Below are 19,875 nucleotides of genomic sequence, written 5' to 3' on the forward strand. Positions count from 1 at the left end.
TCCCCCCCGCCACCCCACTCCTTATATTAAGTTGCAATGCTGAGCAGCACAAGCTAAATGCTGAACCACGCAGCATTTAGCGTGTGCTGCTCTGCAACATGGCTTGATAAAAAGGGGAGGGGGGCAGATTGTAATTCTTCTGGGGGTAGGAAAATACCTACAGAACTTAAAAGTAACTCACTTTGAGCTATCACTGAAAAAGGTGAGAACTAAATCCAAATAAATAAAATTATAGTATGAGAAAATCTCTATGCAACTCTCAAGAATTCCAGACTGACTTCTATATTATAATTTGTAGCAAACACAAAAAGAGGCAAGATATATATATATATATAGATATAGATAGATAGAGAGAGAGATCTATAGAGAGAAGAGATCTATATATAGAGAAAAGAAAGATATAGAGAGAGAGGAGAGAGAATCTAGATGGTACAAAAATCACAAGCGGGGTTGATACCTCATAGCCTGTGCCTTTTATGACTTGAGTGGTTAATGAACGATCCAAACTATGAAAAATATTAGTGAATTGTACTCTTCGCAAAAAAGGTGTCCCAATTCCTCCGGGTTCCGACACGTTTCGCCAGAGCAGCTTTCTCACAGAACCCACTGTACTAGTAAGTCTTTTAATACCGCTGTGATCTCAAGTCCTTGAAAACTTCACTTCCTCTTTGGAAGCCACTCTGGCAAAACGCTATAGATAGATAGATAGATAGATAGATAGGGCATAGAGAAAGTGAATAAGAACAGATTCTTCAAACTGTGGGGAACCACAAGCACTAGGGGTCACTCGGAGAAATTGAAAGGGGACAGGTTTAGAACAAATGCTAGGAAGTTCTTTTTTACCCAGAGGGTGGTGGACACATGGAACAAGCTTCCGGAGGAGGTGATAAGCCAGAACTCTGTACAGGGGTTCAAGGAAGGTTTGGATAGGTTCCTGGAGGATAAGGGGATAGAGGGGTACAGATAGAACTTGAGGTAGGTTATAGAAGTGGTCAGAAACCACTTCACAGGTCGCGGACCTGATGGGCCACCGCGGGAGCGGACCGCTGGGCGGGATGGACCTCTGGTCTGACCCAGTGGAGGCAACTTCTTATGTTCTTATGTTCTTATGATAGAGAGAGAGAGAAAGAATATTGGACAATACTAAACATAACACACCACAAGTTTGTGATTATCTGTGATTCAAAGATATGATTCTAATCACAACCTAATGCATGCAATAATCTAAAGCAGAAGCAAATAAAACTAGAATGATCTTAAAATAAATTTCCAGTTAAACAAATGATTACAGTAATTTCATTTTGGTTAAACGGGATACAAACTGGGAAAAAAATATAAAAAAATCTAGTATCACACATGAATTCACCAGGTTTCACCTGAAGAACATGTTAGCTCTTCAAAAATCAGGATCTTACACAATCATCCATCAACTCAGCAAAAACCAAAAACTGACTGGTCCCTGCAGCTCAATATTGGTTGCTGTAGCAACAACTGCTTCCTCCATCAATCCTGCTTATCAGTCCTTGCTAACTTTTATTGCAAAGTAGCAGTGCACCATATTTTAATAACTCCTGTCATATATGACATATTAACAACTCCAGCAAAATCATTTTTCATCTGCTAACAACCATTATATATATTTGTGCAGCTAACTACCTGTGCAAATACTAATTACAGGGTGAACAATTCACAAAACTGAATAAATTGATCAGCTAACCAAACCTCCTATTAATTAAATAGCTGTATAATTTTGCTCTTTCCAGGATAACCATTCACAGAAGCAGACAATACAAAAACCCCAAAACAGAGAGAGACCACTTTTACAAAAACAAAAAATTATATTGCGTCAATATGTTGAAATCCTCAGCTCATTGTGTGACAGTAGCGAAAATTGCAAAAATAAAATCTTAGGAACTAGTAGGAAAGGAATTGGAAAAGGAAGGATATTGTAATTAGTTCTTAGACAGCGGCTCTGGCTGTAAGGAACTGAGGCCAGTGCCAGGCAGACTTCTATGGTCCTGTGTTTGCCATTTTGAAGCCAGCAAAGATGCTGTATCCAGCCTTTGGAACTCTGATGAATACTCTGAGTGCCTTTTGCCAGCATTTAAAAAGATTGTGGCAGTCTGCCCCTGAAGAAGAAAGACGAAACAGGGTGCTTTGTTGGGCAGTTTTCATTCATCTATTAAGAGAAGGTAAGCTCTTGTTTGAAATTTCTGCTTTATTATTGTATCTGGCTGGCTATTTTTAAGAAAACTGTGAATAATTGAGTTTTGGAACATTTTTGAAAGTTAAGTGAATGCTACTTCATATATACATTAAGGGGAAGATTAATGATGGATTCATAAGCTGCAAATAGTATCATATTTGACATTTAAATGCAGCAAGCTTCTTGAACCTTGGTGTGGTTTGGATAGCTTAGATTCCACCCTTACACACACACAAAAAAAAAAAAATTAAAAATTCACCACAAAATTCAATTTACTTAGGGCTTCTTTTATTAAGGTGCGCTAGTGTTTTTAGCGTGCGCTCAAGATTGGCGCGCGCAAACCACATGCTAAACGAGAAATACTAATGCAAGCTCTATGGAGGCATTAGTGTTTAGTGCACGCTAAAACCGCTAGCGCAACTTAGTAAAAGGAGCCCTTAGTAATAAGGTGTTTTCCATACTGTGCATCTAACAGCTATGTATTCTACCAAAATATAACATGTTATTGCTGTTAATAAGCATTATGGCCATAACACACCTTATGTTCTTATGTTCTTATGTTCTAAAACATTCTACCAAATAGGTATCTGTGGACTAAATAAACATAATTCTTCTGAGTTTAAAATCACAAATAAAAGTTTTTTTAAAAACTAACCACTTGGATCTAACGACTAGGGAAAAAGTTACAAGTTTTGTATCATTCCCTTATTTTCAAATCATCCAGCATTATTCAGTATTTCTAAATGGTAGCAAAATTCAACATTAAAAAAACTTTTCAGAATTGAATATACAGTCTAGTTTCAGCCCTAGTATCCTAATTTTAGATTTTTTTGACCATCACCCAGATATACACATCAGAAGAAAACAGAATCTGTTCAAAATGAAGAACAGAGAGAATTTCACCATACTCAAAATGTCACTTTGCTTTCCTTTCATCAGAAGCTCAGCTTTACTTTATCAAAGATCAATAAATAATGAAAACCTGACCGCAAACTGGAATGGTGCATGCAACTTAAAAAAACAATTCTTGGAACCCACCTCTAAAGATCAATCAGCAAGGTTCTTAAATAGTAGCTATTTAAAGCATGGTTATTTATTATGCATGCAGCATAAACAGAAGGCATCATATGCTACTGACAGAGACATTAACTCATCCATGGAAAGAAACAATTCCATCAGCATGGTAATAAAGAGCTGTGCATAAAGCATTCACTATAAGAGCACATACAGAAATATTTTATGTATGAGAGTTACACACAAATGGGTCCTTTTACTAGGGCGCTAGCCGTTTTAGCGCATGCTAAATGCTAACGTGTCCATTATATTCTATGGATGCGTTAGCGTTTAGCGTGTGCTAATATTGAGCACACACTAAAACGGCTAGCGTGCCTTAGAAAAAGAGGGGGAAACTGTGCAATTTAGTCTTCTTATCAGTGTATGCCATCAAAAAAGATTTTCAGGATTACTGTATTTTTCGCTCCATTAGACGCATCTGACCATAAGACGCACCACCCCCTCCCCTCTGTAGAGGAGTAAAACCAAAGTAAAAAAAATTCTGCCCACTGCCCTGCCCTGTACCCCGTCCCCCATCTGATGATCTAGTGGTAGATCGAGACAGGGTACAAGGCAGGTCTAGTGGTTGGTAGGTAGGTAGGTAGATAGGCAGAATCCCCACCCCCACCCCCACCCCACCCGTACCTTTTCTTATTTTAGTGGTTCAGCGCTGTAAAGCAGATGAGGATGCCAAAACTTACCCCCGGGCCTGCCAGCTGGAGGAGCGCTTCGAGGGCCTGGCAAACAACCACCAGATGATGATCCGCTTCAAGGATCTCTAAAAGCATCAGAGCGCCGAACTGCTGGAGGAGTGCGGCCAGCTGCGCAGGATGACTACAAGCGTCAGAGTGCCGAGCTGCGAGAGGAGTGCGGCCGGCTGCAGCGGGAGCTGGACGGCAAGATTTCGCGCAAGCGGGAGGAGCTGTTTAGTCAGCTGCAGGAGGAATGCAAGGAATGGGCCCAAGCAGCTAAAGGACATGAGCAAGGACCGGGACGCGGTCCTGCACGAGCATCAGGAAGCTGGGAAGGAACAGCGGACCTTCATCGGGGAGCTTAAAGAGCAACAGTGGTGGGCCAAAGACGGAGGATCTGTACGGCCAGCTGGAGCGGCTGAGCCAGGAGAAGGACAAGCTGCTGGACCTCTCCACGTCTCAGGGCCGGTTGATCCAGGGAAGGCAGCAGCAGGTGGTACTGCTGCAAGATGAGCTGCGGGAGGTCATTGAGGAGCCTGGGGGGGGGAGGTGTAGTGTTTACAAAATTGCTATTCACTCCATAAGACGTACCTACATTTTCACCCACTTTTGGGTGGAAATAAAGTGCATCTTATGGAGCGAAAAATACAGTACAGTGGTACCTCGGTTTACGAGTGTACCGGTTTGCGAGTGTTTTGCAAGACGAGCAAAACATTTGCAAAATCGGTGCCTCAGAAACCGAGCATGGCTCGATTTACGAGCACCCCCCCCCACAATCCGGCACCCCCCCTGCCTCGAACCGGCACCCCCGACACGATCCGACACCCCCCCGCCACGATTAGGCACCCCCCCCCCGACACGATCCGACATCCCCCCCGACACAATTGGGCACCCCCCTGCCGCTTCTTACCCTCATCTGGGCACTCTTGAAGATCAGCCTACTCGTCTGCTGGGCCTTGAGCATCTGAGCATGCTCAAGGCCTGCAAGTTCACGTTCACGTTCAGAACTATTTAAAATAAGTATTATAAATATTTTTGTTTAATTGTTGTAAGCTGCTTAAAGTAATCCTTATAAATTGATTTCATAGGATATATAAGTAATTAAGCATTATATTTTCCTGTGTCTCTGTACCTATTTTTCATCCTTAAGTTTCTACCAGTCCTTACGAAGAAAAATTACCTTGCTTATTTTCAACTTTCAAACAACTTACTGTTCAAATATTATTATTTTTCTTACCTTTGTGATGAGAATGCGATACTTTTCTACCAGATGGTCATTGTTCTGACATCCTGCTAGCAGCTGCCATACTTCTCCTCTTAGTGCCTCTGGGACACCACTTCTCACCAATGACGACAACTGTCTGGGCCTCACACTCAAATTGAGATGCCTGAATTAAAATTGACTCTGGTCTCAAAGATGTATATGAATAAAAAGGAAAGCAATGACTTCCTAACACAGATTATTACACAGAAATATGCTCTCAAAAGGCACCTCTTCTTTCTAGAGATTCTAGAAATTATTTTAAATCACAAAGGTTCAGAAACCTTTTTGTGTCATAGCACACCCAAGCAATGGATTCCCTCAGTGACATTTCTTGCTGCCCCATCATTACCTTTCCTTTCCCCCACTTGCCTCCTGGTATCACCATTGCCACTTTCCTTCTCACTCTAGCATCTCTACCATCTTTTCCACACACCACCCCCACAACCCCCAAGCAAAGACACAACCCCCAACCACTTTCCTTTCTCTATCGTTGTCCTCCCAGTATCACCACACTCCTTCCTTCCCTCCACACCTTGACATCACCACTTTCTCTCCTATTCCCTGGCATCACCATGATTCCCCTAACTCCCATCCCTTGGTATCATTATTCCCTCCTCTCTCAAGGGGCCCTAAAATCTTGTGAAATTCACTGGCCCTGTAAGGTTCCAGCTTTAGAGTAAAATCAACAGAACAGGTGGACACCTCTCTGCTCACCCAAAGCAATAGTGCAGGAAATGTGGAAAAGAGGTCAGGACTTGGCCACTGTGATCAAATTATTTATCTTTATCTTGACAATACAGTCCACATCCAATAAGTCAGTGAACACCATTAATATGCTTGGATTTTAGATTTGATAATGCACCTTTCCAAATCCAAGCTCAAAATGAGTTCCATGCAGGTACAGAAAGTATTTTCCTACCCAGAGGCATTACAATTTAAACTTTACATCTGAGTTAACGGAAAGTGAAACAGTGTGTCCCAGATGACAAGGAACATTGGTAGGAGAAATGGGATTTTGGTTTTCAACTCACTGCTCTAAACATCAGGTTACACTTCAATTCCATTCACGTCTAAACTGTAACTCTTCCATTTAAAAAAAATATATATATACTGCACATCTTCAAAAAGAAAAAACTGCCTCAACAAAAACATACTTCAGATACAGGTTTGTACAAGCTTTGTTCTTTTTACTTACCATTTTGATAGAAGGTCTCCCCAGGTTTCAAGTATTTTTTCTGCACATTCTTTAGAAACATCCCCAGAACCACTCAAGAGAGGTTCGTCATTATCTGTGTAAACAGTAACAGAAAATCAAATCAGAAAAACACTGCAACCATGACAACACATCAATTTTAAAAAGCAAGTCATACTAGAAATCATAATTTATACTTATTGGACTATTTCAGCTTCTCCTCCAGGAATTTGTCTAACCCTTTTTTTGAATGCCACTATGTTGGTTCCATTGACCGTATCCTTCACAACTTAACTATATGTTGAATGAAAAAAACACTTTCTAGGATTTGTTTTCAACAGGCTGATCATTAGTTTCATGGAGTGTCCTCTTACCTGACATGTTATCAACTCCTATTTTAAAAAATTAGAAGTGAAGAGGAATGGTTACACTTATATCATAACCCTTCTCCATTGACTTTTTCAGACTGAAAAGCTCCAGTTTCTTTAGCCTTGTTTCATAAGGGAGCTGTTCCATCCTCTTATCATTTCTGTTGACCTCTGAAACTTTTTCTAGTTCTACTATATGCTTTTTGAAATGAGGTGTCAAGGACTACGAATAATAAAAATATGGATGTACCAGGGACTTATCCAAAAGCATAATGATAATCTCAGTTGGCTCTCCATCACTTTTCAAACAACTCTTAACATTAATTTGCATTTTTAGGAAACACAGCACATTTTGTACCTGTAGTTGGATTCCCCTCCCCCCCCACCCCCCCATTTGCATCACTTTGCAGTTGTCCATGTCAATTGTCATCTGCACAGAGAAATATCCAGTCTCATAGTCTCATAAGATCCTTCAGCAAATCCTTACATCTTGTGTATATTCATTAGGGGCATATAATAAAACCCAGACCAGCTGTGGGGGACACAAAAAGTGGTTTGGCATCAGGCATCTCTGGTTTGTTTTTTATTAGTTTAAATCATTCCTGTCAAATCATCTCCTTAGTGTTTCACATGCTTCTTTGATCTTGTGTATACTCTCCATCACTTGTGGTGATCCCCAGGGTTCTGTTCTGGCATCATTGCTCTTAACATCTTAAGTCCCTTCACTACTGTTATTCAAGACTCAGGTGTGCATGCCTTCTACTATGCAGATGATATCCTGTTAGTTCACTGAGTCCCTCTTTCATAAAGCTGATTACCATAGTGGCTCACTGTAATTGCACCGAAACCCACTGAGAATTAATGGGCTTTAGTTCTGTTGCCACGCAGCAGCCACTAGCGTGGTTTTGTTAAAAAAAAAAAAAAGAGGGGTAATTAATTCCCTTTGTCCTGACTTGTCTAAATTCAATTTGTCAGTCTTCAAGATTGCATATTGGCTGAAGGAAAAAGCAATGTTACTTACCTGTAGCAGGAATTATCTAAGTGCAGTCATCCAAGGAGCCCCAGTATAGACGATCAATAAGTGCGCTGTCACTTTGAAACTTGAACACTGCCTGTACCATGCATGCATCTGTGCCTTCCCACCCAAAGATGGCTCGTGGGAACATAGGTTCAGTAACAGAGCTAAGAAGCCAACTAAAGGAGGTGGGAGGGTTATGAGAATATCTGCCTGCTGTTCTCAGATAACACCTGCTACAGGTTAAGTAACTTTGCTTTATCCGAGGACAAGCGGGCAGTATATTCTCACATGTAGGACTCCTAGTTGCCATGTCTCTGAGAAAAGGGTTATTGACAACTACCATGAATGAGCCTCGAGAAACAAACCAAGTTGGCATCTAAACAGAGAATAAACTTTCTAGATCTGCTTAGCTAAACCGACTATCCCATCTGGAATAATTCTCCAAACAGTAGTAGAATGTGAAGGTGTGAACTGAGGACCAGGTGGCTGCTTTACAAATGTACTCAATAGGAGTGGTCAAAACTAGAGAAAATCTTCCAACTCACAAAATAGAGACAATCTAAATATAGTTGTGAGAATAAACACATCCTAATTAAACAGGAGGAAAAAGCCTCAGAGGTTCCTACTTTGTTTGTTTGTCTCATGCACTACTTAGGGACTAGCTTTCATTCATCGGCAAAAAACCTCCTGACAGTTCCAAACGGTGTCCATATATTGCATTGATATTCACTTTGCAGGCTGAGTGTAAGAATATATATATAAGAAAGCAAGTAAATTAAGTGCTTTGATTTTATATATATATATATATATATATATATATATATATATATATATACGGAGACCTCTGAGGCTTTTTCCTCTTATTTAATTAGGATGTGTTTATTTTCACCACTGATTAGTATTTAAATTGTCTCAATAGGAGTGGAACATAGATGGGCTACTGAAGTCACCATTGCTCAAACTGTGTGTGCAGTGACACAGCCATCGTGTCAGCCCAGCATGGCAAAGAGCAATACAAAGAGCATGGCAAAGAGAAATACAGTCTGCTAGTCATGAGCTGATGGTTCTCTTGGTGACGGGGATCCAAGTCTGTAGAATCATTTTCTTTGTGACAGGAGCTCCAAGTCTGTAGGATCGAATGAGAGGAACAACTGAGTGGAAGTTTTATGAGATTTGATTGTGCATTGATCAAGTTCAAGAAGGTTGATGTGAAGAGTTTTCTCATAAAGAGTCCAGCTGTCTTGAATATGGAGGCTGCCGAGGTGGGTACCCCAACCTAGCATCGAGGCATTGGTTGTCAAAATCTTTTTGATGTGGTGGCACCTGGAATAGGAGGCCTTTGGAGAGATTGGTTAGTGATCACCACTGAAGTGACTTTTGGAGATATGAGGTAACTTTTCTGTTGGGTGGCCAGAAACCATTGGGCCAAAAGAGCCCATTGAGGTTCCCTGAGATGCAAAATGGAGTTACATGTACTGTAGAGTAACATGTACTGAAGACTAACAGCATTTAATGTGTAATTATGTAGCAACAAGAGGAAATCTTTTGGACAAGACGAATCAGCGTGTCGAGTCTCTGTTGTGGTAAGGCAGCGAGTTTGTGCCTAGTAGGGATCCAAAAATTACAGAGTTTGAGTATGTTCAAGATAAGACTTCTCGTGGTTCACTACAAAACCTAAGAATTCTAGTAGGTTAACTGTAGCAGACACTGATTGGAGGACCAGTTGAGACATGGAAGCCTTGACCAACAAATAGTCTAGGTAAGGGAACACGTGAAAACTGTATGAGCAGTGGAGGGAAGCTACTACTACTAAGCACTTTGTGAAAATTCTGTGTACCAATGCCAGGCTAAAAGGAAGTACCTTGTACTTAAAATGGTGCATTACCACTTGAAAGTGGAGGTATTTCCTGTGAGCAGATAGAATGGAAATATGTGTGTACATTAGAGCAGCGTTTCTCAACCTTTTCAAGCCAAGTACCCCTTAAGCCTAACAAATACCACCCTAGTACCCCCGCCCAATCTCTACCCAAGACCCGCCCAAACTCTGCCCGACTCCACCTCCTTAATAATAGTACCAATTACAATGCAATTTCTTCCATCCATTTTTCATATACACACAATATAACCTTATTAATACATAATGGTAACCACAAAATTAAAAAAAAACAAAGCACACTGTATGCAGAGAAAATGACTTTAAAATATGCAATGTCACTTCAGTAACAACTATAGAAAAATAGACAAATATAGTGCAAAATATAGACAGCAGGTATAAATTCTTAAAACTGACACATTTTGATCACTAAATTGAAAATAAAATAATTTTTCCTACTTTTGTTGTTTGGTGATTTCATGAGTCTCTGGTTGCACTTCCCTCTGACTGTGCATCCAATATTTCTTTCTTTCTGCCTCCTGCATGCTTCCTCTCCTCCAGACCTCATTCCATTCCCCAACCAACATCTCTCTGTCCCTCCATGGGTCCAACTTTTTCTTTCTATCTTCCTGTCTGCCCCCCCCCCCATTGATGCCACCACCGCCAATTTCTCCCTGCCTCACCGCCCCACCCCCGAAGCCAACCCTGCTACCCCACACCCTTCAACCCCCCCCCCACCCCGCCGCAACAGGGACAGGCCAGGCACGTGCAGCGAGTGCATAACGGCCAACCCTCAAGCCTTCCCCCATATCAATTGGCTGGCCCGGAACTTTTTCTCCGACATCAGAATTGACGTCAGGGTGAAGGCTTGTGGGCTGGCTGCGTGCAGTTGCTGCACGTGCCTGGCCTGTCCCTGTTGCGGCAGCAGGGTGAGAATGGAGCATATCGGGTGGCAGGATCAGCTCAGGGTGGGGCAGGGAGGAATTGGCAGTGGTGGCTTCAGTGGGGGGGGGGGAGGGGCAGGCAGGGAGAGATCCCAGGCAGCAGCCAGCTCGCGTACCCCCTGGAGTATACGTAGCACAAGTTGAGAAACACTGCATTAGAGAATGACACGGGGACAAATTTTTCCCCATTCCCATGGGAACTCATTTTCCTGTCCCTGCCCAATTCCTACAAGATCCATCCTCATGTAAACAAGCCTTAAACACTTTAAAATCATAAGTGTTTGAGGCTTGTGCGGTTAAGGCAGAGCTTACAGGAATATGGTAATAATAATAATAATAACTGGGACAGGGGCCACAACAAAACTCGTGGGAATGGGACGGGAAAATTGAGTTCCTGCGGGGACAGGGACTAATTTGAACCTGTGTCATTCTCTAGTGTACATCTCTTCAAGGTCTAGAGAGCAGAGCCAGTTGTTCTTCTTTAATAGTGGTAACAAGATTCCCAGTGAGTCCACGTGAAGCCTCTCTTTCATTAAGTATTTGTTGAGAGCTCAGAGGTCCACAATTGGACAGAGACCTCTAGTCTTTTTCAATATGAGGAAATACTTTGAGTAGAACCCTTGGCCCCTCTCCTACAAGAGAACCTATTCTATGCAATTGAGCTGGAAGAGGGCTGAGAAATCTTGGCAAAGGAGGATCTTCTGATTGGAGTTGAAAAGAGATTTTGGAGGTTGGTTTGGAGATTTATTCTGTAAATGAAGGGCATAGCCCTGATTGATGACTTGAGGGATCCAACGTTATTAAGAACCAGCATTGATGGTAATGGTAAGCTGATCTTCTATGGGTAGAATCTGGGGGGCAAAAGTTAAGAAACACTGACTATGCTCTCTTGAAGAAAGTCAGAAGGACTGCTGTTGTTTGGATTGAGGTGCCAGAGAGGTCTTCTGCTACCTCCGTTGCCTAGAGTGCCTTTGAGTAGCTGCAGAAGGTTGGCGATATCTTTGCCTTGGATAATAAATAAATCTTCAGGAGGTGTTGGAATATCTCCATGGTTGCTGAGACTGGTGAGATTTTGAGGAGGACAAGGTAGCCATGCAGTCAGTATTTCTCTTGATTTTCTGTGTGGCCTCCTCTATGCGGTCTCCAAATAAATCATCATCAGGGTACGTTAGAAAGATAGTCTTGAACTTTAGCATCATTAGAGAATGACACAAGGACAAATTTGTCCCCATCCCTACAGGATCTATCTCCAACCCTGTCCGGTTCCCGCAAGTTGTCCCTGGCCCATCCCTGCAAGCTCTGTCCTCATCTTTACAAGCCTCAAATACTCAGGATTTTAAAGTGTTCGAGGCTTGTGAAGTTGAGGACAGAGCTGGCAGAGATGGGGAAGTGACAAGGACAGAACTTGTGGAGACAGGGATGGATATAGATCTCGCAGGGTTGAGGACAAATTTGTCTCTATGTCAGTGGCATAGTAGGGGGGCAGTCCGCACCGGGGCACCGTCTTGGTGGGAGTGCTGGCATGCTTTATTTCCCTTTACCAATTTAGAACTCAGCACATGTTCCTTGATCTTCCCTCTCAGAAAACTATCCTTTATGCTCTTTTAACATCATACCTAGACTATTGCAATATACTTTATTCCTGCCTTCAGAACATCCAAAATACTGCTGCTCGTATCATCTCTAAAGCAAATAGATTTGACCAGATCACCTCCCTACTTATACACCACCACTGGTTACCTGTCATTTTTTGTGTCCAGTTTAAGACTTATTCTTACCCACAAGGCCAATTATTCGATAATTCCCCTTATTTATTCCTTTTGATTCAATGTTACACTCCATCCAGGGCTCTCCATTCTCTTAACAATTTTGCTTAAGACTCCCATTGCCAAATCAAGAACACCATCAGGCTACAAAAGACAGAGCTTTTTTTCAACATTGAACCCTCTCTGAAATTCTCTTCCCCTTTACCTTAGACTTGAAACTTCTAATCAAAAATTCAGATCCCTTTTAAAAACTTACCTTTTTTATTTTTTTTATTTTTTAAATCTTTTAACATGCAGACTAATAGGTCAGCTCCTCCTGGGGTCCACTGACCCTGCAAGTCTATCTGTTTATGTTATATATGTTTCTAATATGAACATCCCTGAACTGTTCTTTTTGTGTGTGTTTACTCCTTCTATAGTCTATACTTTACTGTCATTTACTGGCATTCTTTTCTGATTTATTTTTTTTAATTTCATATTGTACCCCACTGTTACTACTTAAGGAAAAGCAGTAAATCAAATAAAATTAACCATAAACCAACTATAACCATCAACTGGGATATGGATTGAAAACAAAACCAAAAGAAATGGCAGACAACAATGGAGCAGTATCTCTGAAATTCTGCCCTCTAGGGCAGGGCTGCCCAAGTCTGGTCCTCGAGATCTACTGGCAGGCCAGGTTTTCAGGATATCCACACTGAATATGCATGAGAGAGATTTGCCTGCACTGCCTTCTTGATATGCAAATCTCTCTCATGCCAATAACAGCTCCGACGCTCATAGAATTTCTGTAAATGCCTGAGCCACGGCCAGCGCTAGAGTTTTATAAAAAAAGGAGGGGGTTGTAAAGTAGAAATATGTAGACAAAAGTTAAATTGAACCACCAAGAAACTGGACTGTGCATACAATGCACCATCACAGAAACAATGATGCATGTCCCCTAATATTGTGCAAAATATAAAGATAGCAGATGTAAATTTGAAAAAAAAAAACAACCCAGAGAAATAGCAATCATCACTTTACAAATTAACAAATAAGCTGTGTTAGGGTTTTTTTTATTGCAGGCTGCAGCAGTAAAAGCTCTGACGCTCATATGAATTCTATGAGAATCAGAGCTTTTACTATCGCGGCTGGCAATAAAAAACTCTAACGTGGCTTTTTAATTGCCAGCTGTGACAGTAAAAGCTCCCGTGCTCATAGAATTCCTATGTGCATCGGAGCTAATATCGCTGCAGCTGGCGATAAAAAAAAGCCTAATGTGGCTTCATAAAAGGGGTTCAAAGGGGGGGGGGGGGGAGAGAAATAAAATAAAAACGGAAAATAAGATGCCACCATTTTACTGGGCTAATACATTTTTCAATTAGCTTTCAGAGGCCAAAACCTCTTTTTTCAGGTCAATAAAGCACAGTTACTTACCGTAGCAGGTGTTATCCAGGGACAGCAGGCAGATATTCTTAACGCATGGGTGACATCACCGACGGAGCCCCGGTACGGACCTTTTTAACTAGAAAGTTCTAGTTGGCCGCACCGCGCATGCGCGAGTGCCTTCCCGCCCGACGGAGGAGTGCATGGTCCCCAGTTAAGATAAGCCAGCTAAGAAGCCAACCCGGGGAGGCGGGTGGGATGTAAGAATATCTGCCTGCTGTCCCTGGATAACACCTGTTACGGTAAGTAACTGTGCTTTATCCCAGGACAAGCAGGCAGCATATTCTTAACGCATGGGTGACCTCCAAGCTAACAGAGAGGGAGGAGGGATGGTTGGCCATTAGGAAAATAAATTTTGTAACACGAATTGGCCGAAGTGTCCATCCTGTCTGGAGAAGGCATCCAGACAGTAATGAGTAGTGAACGTGTGAACTGAGGACCAAGTGGCAGCCTTGCAGATTTCCTCGATGGGCGTGGAGCGGAGGAAAGCCACAGAAGCGGCCATAGCTCTGACCCTGTGGGCCGTGACAGCACTTTCCAGTGAGAGACCGGCCCGAGCATAACAGAACGCAATACAGGCAGCAAGCCAGTTGGAAAGCGTCCGTTTAGAGACAGGACGACCTAGACGGTTAGGATCGAAGGTCAGAAAGAGCTGAGGGGACGAGTGGTGAGCCCTGGTACGGTCAAGGTAGTATGCAAGGGCACGCTTACAATCCAGCGTGTGAGAGTGGGGTTTAGGGAAAAAGACAGGCAACACAATGGACTGGTTGAGGTGAAAAGCCGAGACCACCTTGGGAAGGAATTTAGGATGGGTACGCAGAACCACCTTGTCATGGTGAAAAACAGTGAACGGTGGATCGGCGACCAGTGCATGCAGCTCACTAACCCTCCTGGCAGAGGTGATGGCAACGAGGAAAAGCACCTTCCATGTTAGAAGTTTGAGCAAAGTTGTGGCAAGAGGCTCAAACGGAGGTTTCATGAGGGCTGATAAAACCACATTCAGGTCCCAGACGACAGGAGGAGGCTTCAGAGGTGGTTTGACATTGAAGAGGCCTCTCATGAACCGGGAAACCAGTGGATGAGCCGTGAGAGGTTTTCCGTGGATAGGCTCATGAAACGCAGTGATGGCACTGAGGTGGACTCTGATTGAGGTAGACTTGAGGACAGCGACGGACAGAGAGAGCAAATAGTCCAGTACAGTTTCCACCGCTAATGAGGTGGGATCGTGATGATGCAGCAGACACCAAGAGGAGAACCTGGTCCACTTCTGATGGTAACATTGGAGGGTGGCCGGTTTCCTGGAGGCATCCAAAATGCGACGGACAGGTTGAGACAGATTCTCTGGAGAGGTCAGCCCGAGAGAAACCAAGCTGTCAGGTGGAGCGAAGACAGATTGGGATGCAGTAGAGACTGACGTTGCTGCGTAAGTAGAGTAGGAAACACAGGAAGAGGAATGGGCTCCCTGGAGCTGAGCTGAAGCAGGAGGGAGAACCAGTGTTGATGAGGCCACCGAGGAGCGATGAGAATCATGGTGGCCCTGTCCCTGCGGAGTTTGGCTAACGTCCACAACATCAGAGGTAGTGGAGGAAAGGCATAGAGGAACCGATCCGTCCAGTCGAGCAGGAATGCATCTGGGGTCAGACGATGAGGAGAGAAGAGTCTGGAACAGAACTGGGGCAGCTGATGGTTGTGGGGTGCTGCAAAGAGGTCCACCTGCGGAGTGCCCCAGCGAGCAAAGATGGAGTGGAGTGTGGACGGGTCCAGAGTCCACTCGTGAGATTGAAGAATGTGGCTGAGATTGTCGGCCAGGGAGTTCTGTTCGCCCTGGATATAGACAGCTTTGAGGAAGAGATTGCGGGCCGTGGCCCAGGTCCAGATGCGGAGAGCCTCCTGACAAAGGAGGCGAGATCCGGTGCCGCCTTGCTTGTTTATGTAGTACATGGCGACTTGATTGTCTGTGCACAGAAGAAGAACCTGAGGGCAGAGAAGGTGTTGGAAGGCTTTGAGAGCATAGAACATGGCTCTGAGTTCTAGGAAATTGATGTGATGTTGACGCTCCTGAGGGGTCCAGAGTCCCTGGGTGCGTAGATCTCCTAGGTGAGCTCCCCACGCATAGGGGGAGGCATCCGTGGTTATGATCATGGAGTGAGGGGGTAGATGAAAGAGTAGACCCCTGGAAAGATTTGAGGAGTTCAACCACCATTGAAGAGATTGCTGAAGAGATGATGTCACAGAGATGGGATGAGAAAGAAGATCCGTGGTCTGCGACCATTGGTTGGCAAGAGTCCATTGAGGTGTCCTGAGGTGGAGTCGTGCCAGAGGAAGCACATGCACCGTGGAGGCCATGTGGCCCAGGAGGACCATCATCTGTCGGGCAGGAATGGAGTGATGAAGGAGCACCTGACGACAGAGGTGGAGCAGGGTCCGTTGACGATCGGAGGGGAGAAACGCCCTCATAAGTGTGGTGTCGAGAACTGCTCCAATGAACTGAAGTCGCTGTGTAGGAAGCAGATGCGACTTGGGGTAGTTGATCTCGAACCCCAGGAGATGGAGGAGCGAGATGGTGTGATTAGTGGCTTGCAGCACAAGCGGCGACGTAGGAGCTTTCACCAACCAATCGTCCAAGTAGGGGAACACCTGGAGGTTGTGAGACCTGAGGAAGGCCGCCACCACAATAAGGCACTTGGTGAACACCCTGGGCGATGAAGCGAGGCCAAAAGGTAGCACTTTGTACTGACGGTGCTGTATCTGAAACCGTAGGTAGCGACGTGAAGTCGGATTGATTGGGATGTGAGTGTAGGCCTCTTTGAGGTCCAGGGAACATAGCCAGTCGTGTTGAGAAAGAAGAGGGTACAGCGTGGCAAGGGAGAGCATTCTGAACTTCTCCTTGACCAGACATTTGTTGAGGTCCCTGAGATCGAGGATGGGACGAAGGTCTCCTGTCTTCTTGGGAACCAGGAAGTAGCGGGAGTAGAATCCCTGACCCCTTTGGTCCGGAGGCACCTCTTCGATGGCATTGAGAAGAAGGAGGGATTGAACCTCCCTCAGGAGGAGGGGGGTTTGGGGGGAGTGAGAAGCAGACTCTACGGGAGGATTGTTCGGTGGAAGAGTCTGGAAGTTGAGAGAGTAGCCGTGGCGAATGATGTTGAGGACCCACTGGTCCGATGTGATGACCTCCCAACGGCTGAGGAAGATGTGGAGACGGCCTCCGATTGGTTGAGGAAGAGGCAATGAAGGCGGGAGACTGGCTATGCCCTGGAGAGAAGAGTCAAAAGGGCTGAGAGGGTTTGGAAGGTGGCAGAGGTTTGGCAGGTTGGTTGGACTGAGAACGAGCCTGGGTGTGGTGTTGTTGCTGACGGGGCCGCCTAGGTTGTTGTGAAGGCGGATTGAGCGGTCTGGCTGAGAACCTGCGTTGATATGAGGACTGAGGTCTGTAAGGTCGAGCAGGTAGAGCCTTTTTCTTGGGTTTAACCAGTGTGTCCCATCTGGTCTCATGGGCCGAGAGTTTCTGGGTGGTTGAATCCAGGGACTCCCCAAAAAGTTCATCCCCAAGACAGGGAGCGTTGGCTAGACGGTCTTGGTGGTTGATGTCCAAATCAGATACTCTCAGCCAAGCCAGGCGGCGCATGGCAACAGCAATGGCAGAGGCATGAGAGGTCAGCTCAAAAGAATCGTAGATAGAGCGTACCATAAATTTCCTCAGTTGAAGGAGACTGGAAATTTGTTGCTGGAAAAGTGGAATCTTTCTCTCAGGAATATATTTTTGAAGGGCGGACAGCTGTTGGACCAGGTGTTTCATGTAAAATGAGAAGTGGAACGTGTAATTGTTCACCCTGTTGGCCAGCATGGCATTCTGGTAGAGCCTTTTGCCAAACTTGTCCATAGTTTTGCCCTCTCTGCCAGGAGGGGTGGAGGCATAAACACTGGAGCCCTGAGTTTTCTTCAAGGTGGACTCAACAAGGAGAGACTCATGGGGCAATTGAGGTTTGTCAAACCCCGGGATCGGGATAACCCGGTAAAGGCTATCTAACTTACGGGGGGCCCCGGGGACTGTAAGAGGGTTCTCCCAGTTTTTATAAAAGGTTTCCCGTAGGATGTCATGCACGGGTAACTTAAGGAACTCCTTAGGCGGTTGGTCAAAATCCAGGGCCTCTAGAAAGGCTTGGGATTTTTTGGAGTCTGACTCTAGAGGGAGAGACAAAGCCGCTGACATCTCCCTGAGGAACTTGGAGAACGAGGATTGTTCAGGTTTGGAAGTGGTATCGGGCGCTGAGGGTTCCTCGTCCGATGAGGAGACATCCTCCTCGGTACCGGGAGGGGATTCTTCCCATAAGTCCGGGTCCCGGACCTCCGGGTGCGCATGCCGAGAAACCGGGGTGGAAGGCTCGGTATGGTGGGTCTTAGATAGAGACTTGCCCGAGCGCACCGAAACGGTACCGGGAGAGGAAGATCGGTGTCGGTCCCGGTCCCGGGAAGAATGGTGCCCCGCCCGGTCTCGAGGCGGATCTGTAGTGGTATGTGAGTGAACTACAGGATGGGCACGGAGTTGTTCCGCCGAGAGAATCGGCATGGACGTATTAAGTGGCACCGATGGGGTGGATACCGGTTGTTCGGTGCGGGGCTCGGGCCGGTCTGGTACCGAAAGGAGCGGTGCTAGGATAGTGGGTAACAGGTGCTGGAGTTGATGCTGCAGCTGTTCCTGTAATTGCGTTTGGAGGATGGCCGCGATGCGGTCATCCAAGGGTGGCACCGGAACCGCTTTCTTCTGTTTCGGTTCCATAGGTGCCGCTCCACGCCCCGGCGATGAGGAGGCCGATGACGAGGCACTCACCGAGATCGGGGCGGAGCGTTTCCGGGGCTGGCGTGAAGCCGGTAAGGCTGGTGCCGCCCCTGTGGCTGGCGGGCGCTCGAGGGAAGAGGAAGGCTTCTTAGCCGGCTTACCTGGCGCCAGCGGCGCCGATGTCGGATCGGGCGTCGTCGAAGTGGTGGGTGTCGATTTTGGCGGTACCGCCGTCGACGCAGTGGATTCCATCGCAGACCCGGTGCCGAATAGGATGTTCTGCTGGATCTGGCGATTCTTAAGTGTCCGTTTTTTAAGAGTGGCACAGCGGGTGCAGGAGTCCGCCCGATGCTCAGGACCCAAACACTGCAAGCACCAATTGTGTGGGTCAGTGAGGGAGATCGGGCGTGCACACCGCTGGCACTTCTTAAAACCTGGCTGCGGGGGCATGAATGGAAATACGGCCTCCGCAAAATCAAACCCGGAGGCCTGTATAGTGGCAACAGGGCCCGCCGGGGCTGGTTCGAAAAAGGAGAAAAAAGAAAGTAAATTTTTTTTTTTTTTTTTTGCAAAGGAGAATAAAAAGGAACCCGAAGGTAAGAAAAGTAAAATAACAGGAAAATTTCGCGAGCGGGAAGGCAAAAGTAGTTTCAACGGCCGTTGAAAAAAACACGCGTCTTCTTCGCTCCGCGGAAACGAAGAAACTGGGGACCACGCACTCCTCCGTCGGGCGGGAAGGCACTCGCGCATGCGCGGTGCGGCCAACTAGAACTTTCTAGTTAAAAAGGTCCGTACCGGGGCTCCGTCGGTGACGTCACCCATGCGTTAAGAATATGCTGCCTGCTTGTCCTGGGATAAAGTATATTGCTATTACGGTATCCTGCCCTGACCTGAGAAAGGAGGTTTTGGTCTCTGAATTAATCAAAAATGTATTAGAATTAGTGCAATAAAAGGATCACCTTATTTTCATTTTATATTTATAAATATTTATAAACACATCTATAATACTACTTTATCCTAAAGCAAAATAAATAAATAAATAAATTTTTTCTACCTTTGCCTTCTCTGGTTTCTGCTTTCCTCATCTTCTTGTCACTCTCTCTTCCTTCCATCCATATGGCATCTTCTCTCCTTCTATGCCCCTTCCAGAAATTGTCTGCCTTCCCCTTCTTCCATCTTCCATTTCCCCCTCCACCCCCATTGGTCTGGCATCCATCTTCTTCCCTTCCCTCCCCTCCCCCAATAGTCCGATATCTCTCTTCTCTCCTTCCCTTCCCTCTCCCACACCCCCATA

General features: G+C 45.1%; 1 protein-coding gene across 1 annotated transcript in view; it reads right to left on the bottom strand.

The window, feature by feature from the left end:
- The window catches only part of RABGAP1 (RAB GTPase activating protein 1), a 539,836-nt gene that overhangs the window by 250,409 nt on the left and 269,552 nt on the right, over nt 1-19,875 (bottom strand). Inside the window, exons 12-13 of the mRNA XM_033960742.1 lie at nt 6,411-6,504; nt 5,189-5,339 (exon numbers count right to left, since the gene is read on the bottom strand). Of these exons, the coding sequence (XP_033816633.1) occupies nt 5,189-5,339; nt 6,411-6,504 (245 nt within the window). The remainder of the gene's footprint in view (nt 1-5,188; nt 5,340-6,410; nt 6,505-19,875) is intronic.

The sequence above is a fragment of the Geotrypetes seraphini genome, chromosome 10 (assembly GCF_902459505.1).
Source record: "Geotrypetes seraphini chromosome 10, aGeoSer1.1, whole genome shotgun sequence".
Classification (NCBI taxonomy): domain Eukaryota; kingdom Metazoa; phylum Chordata; class Amphibia; order Gymnophiona; family Dermophiidae; genus Geotrypetes; species Geotrypetes seraphini.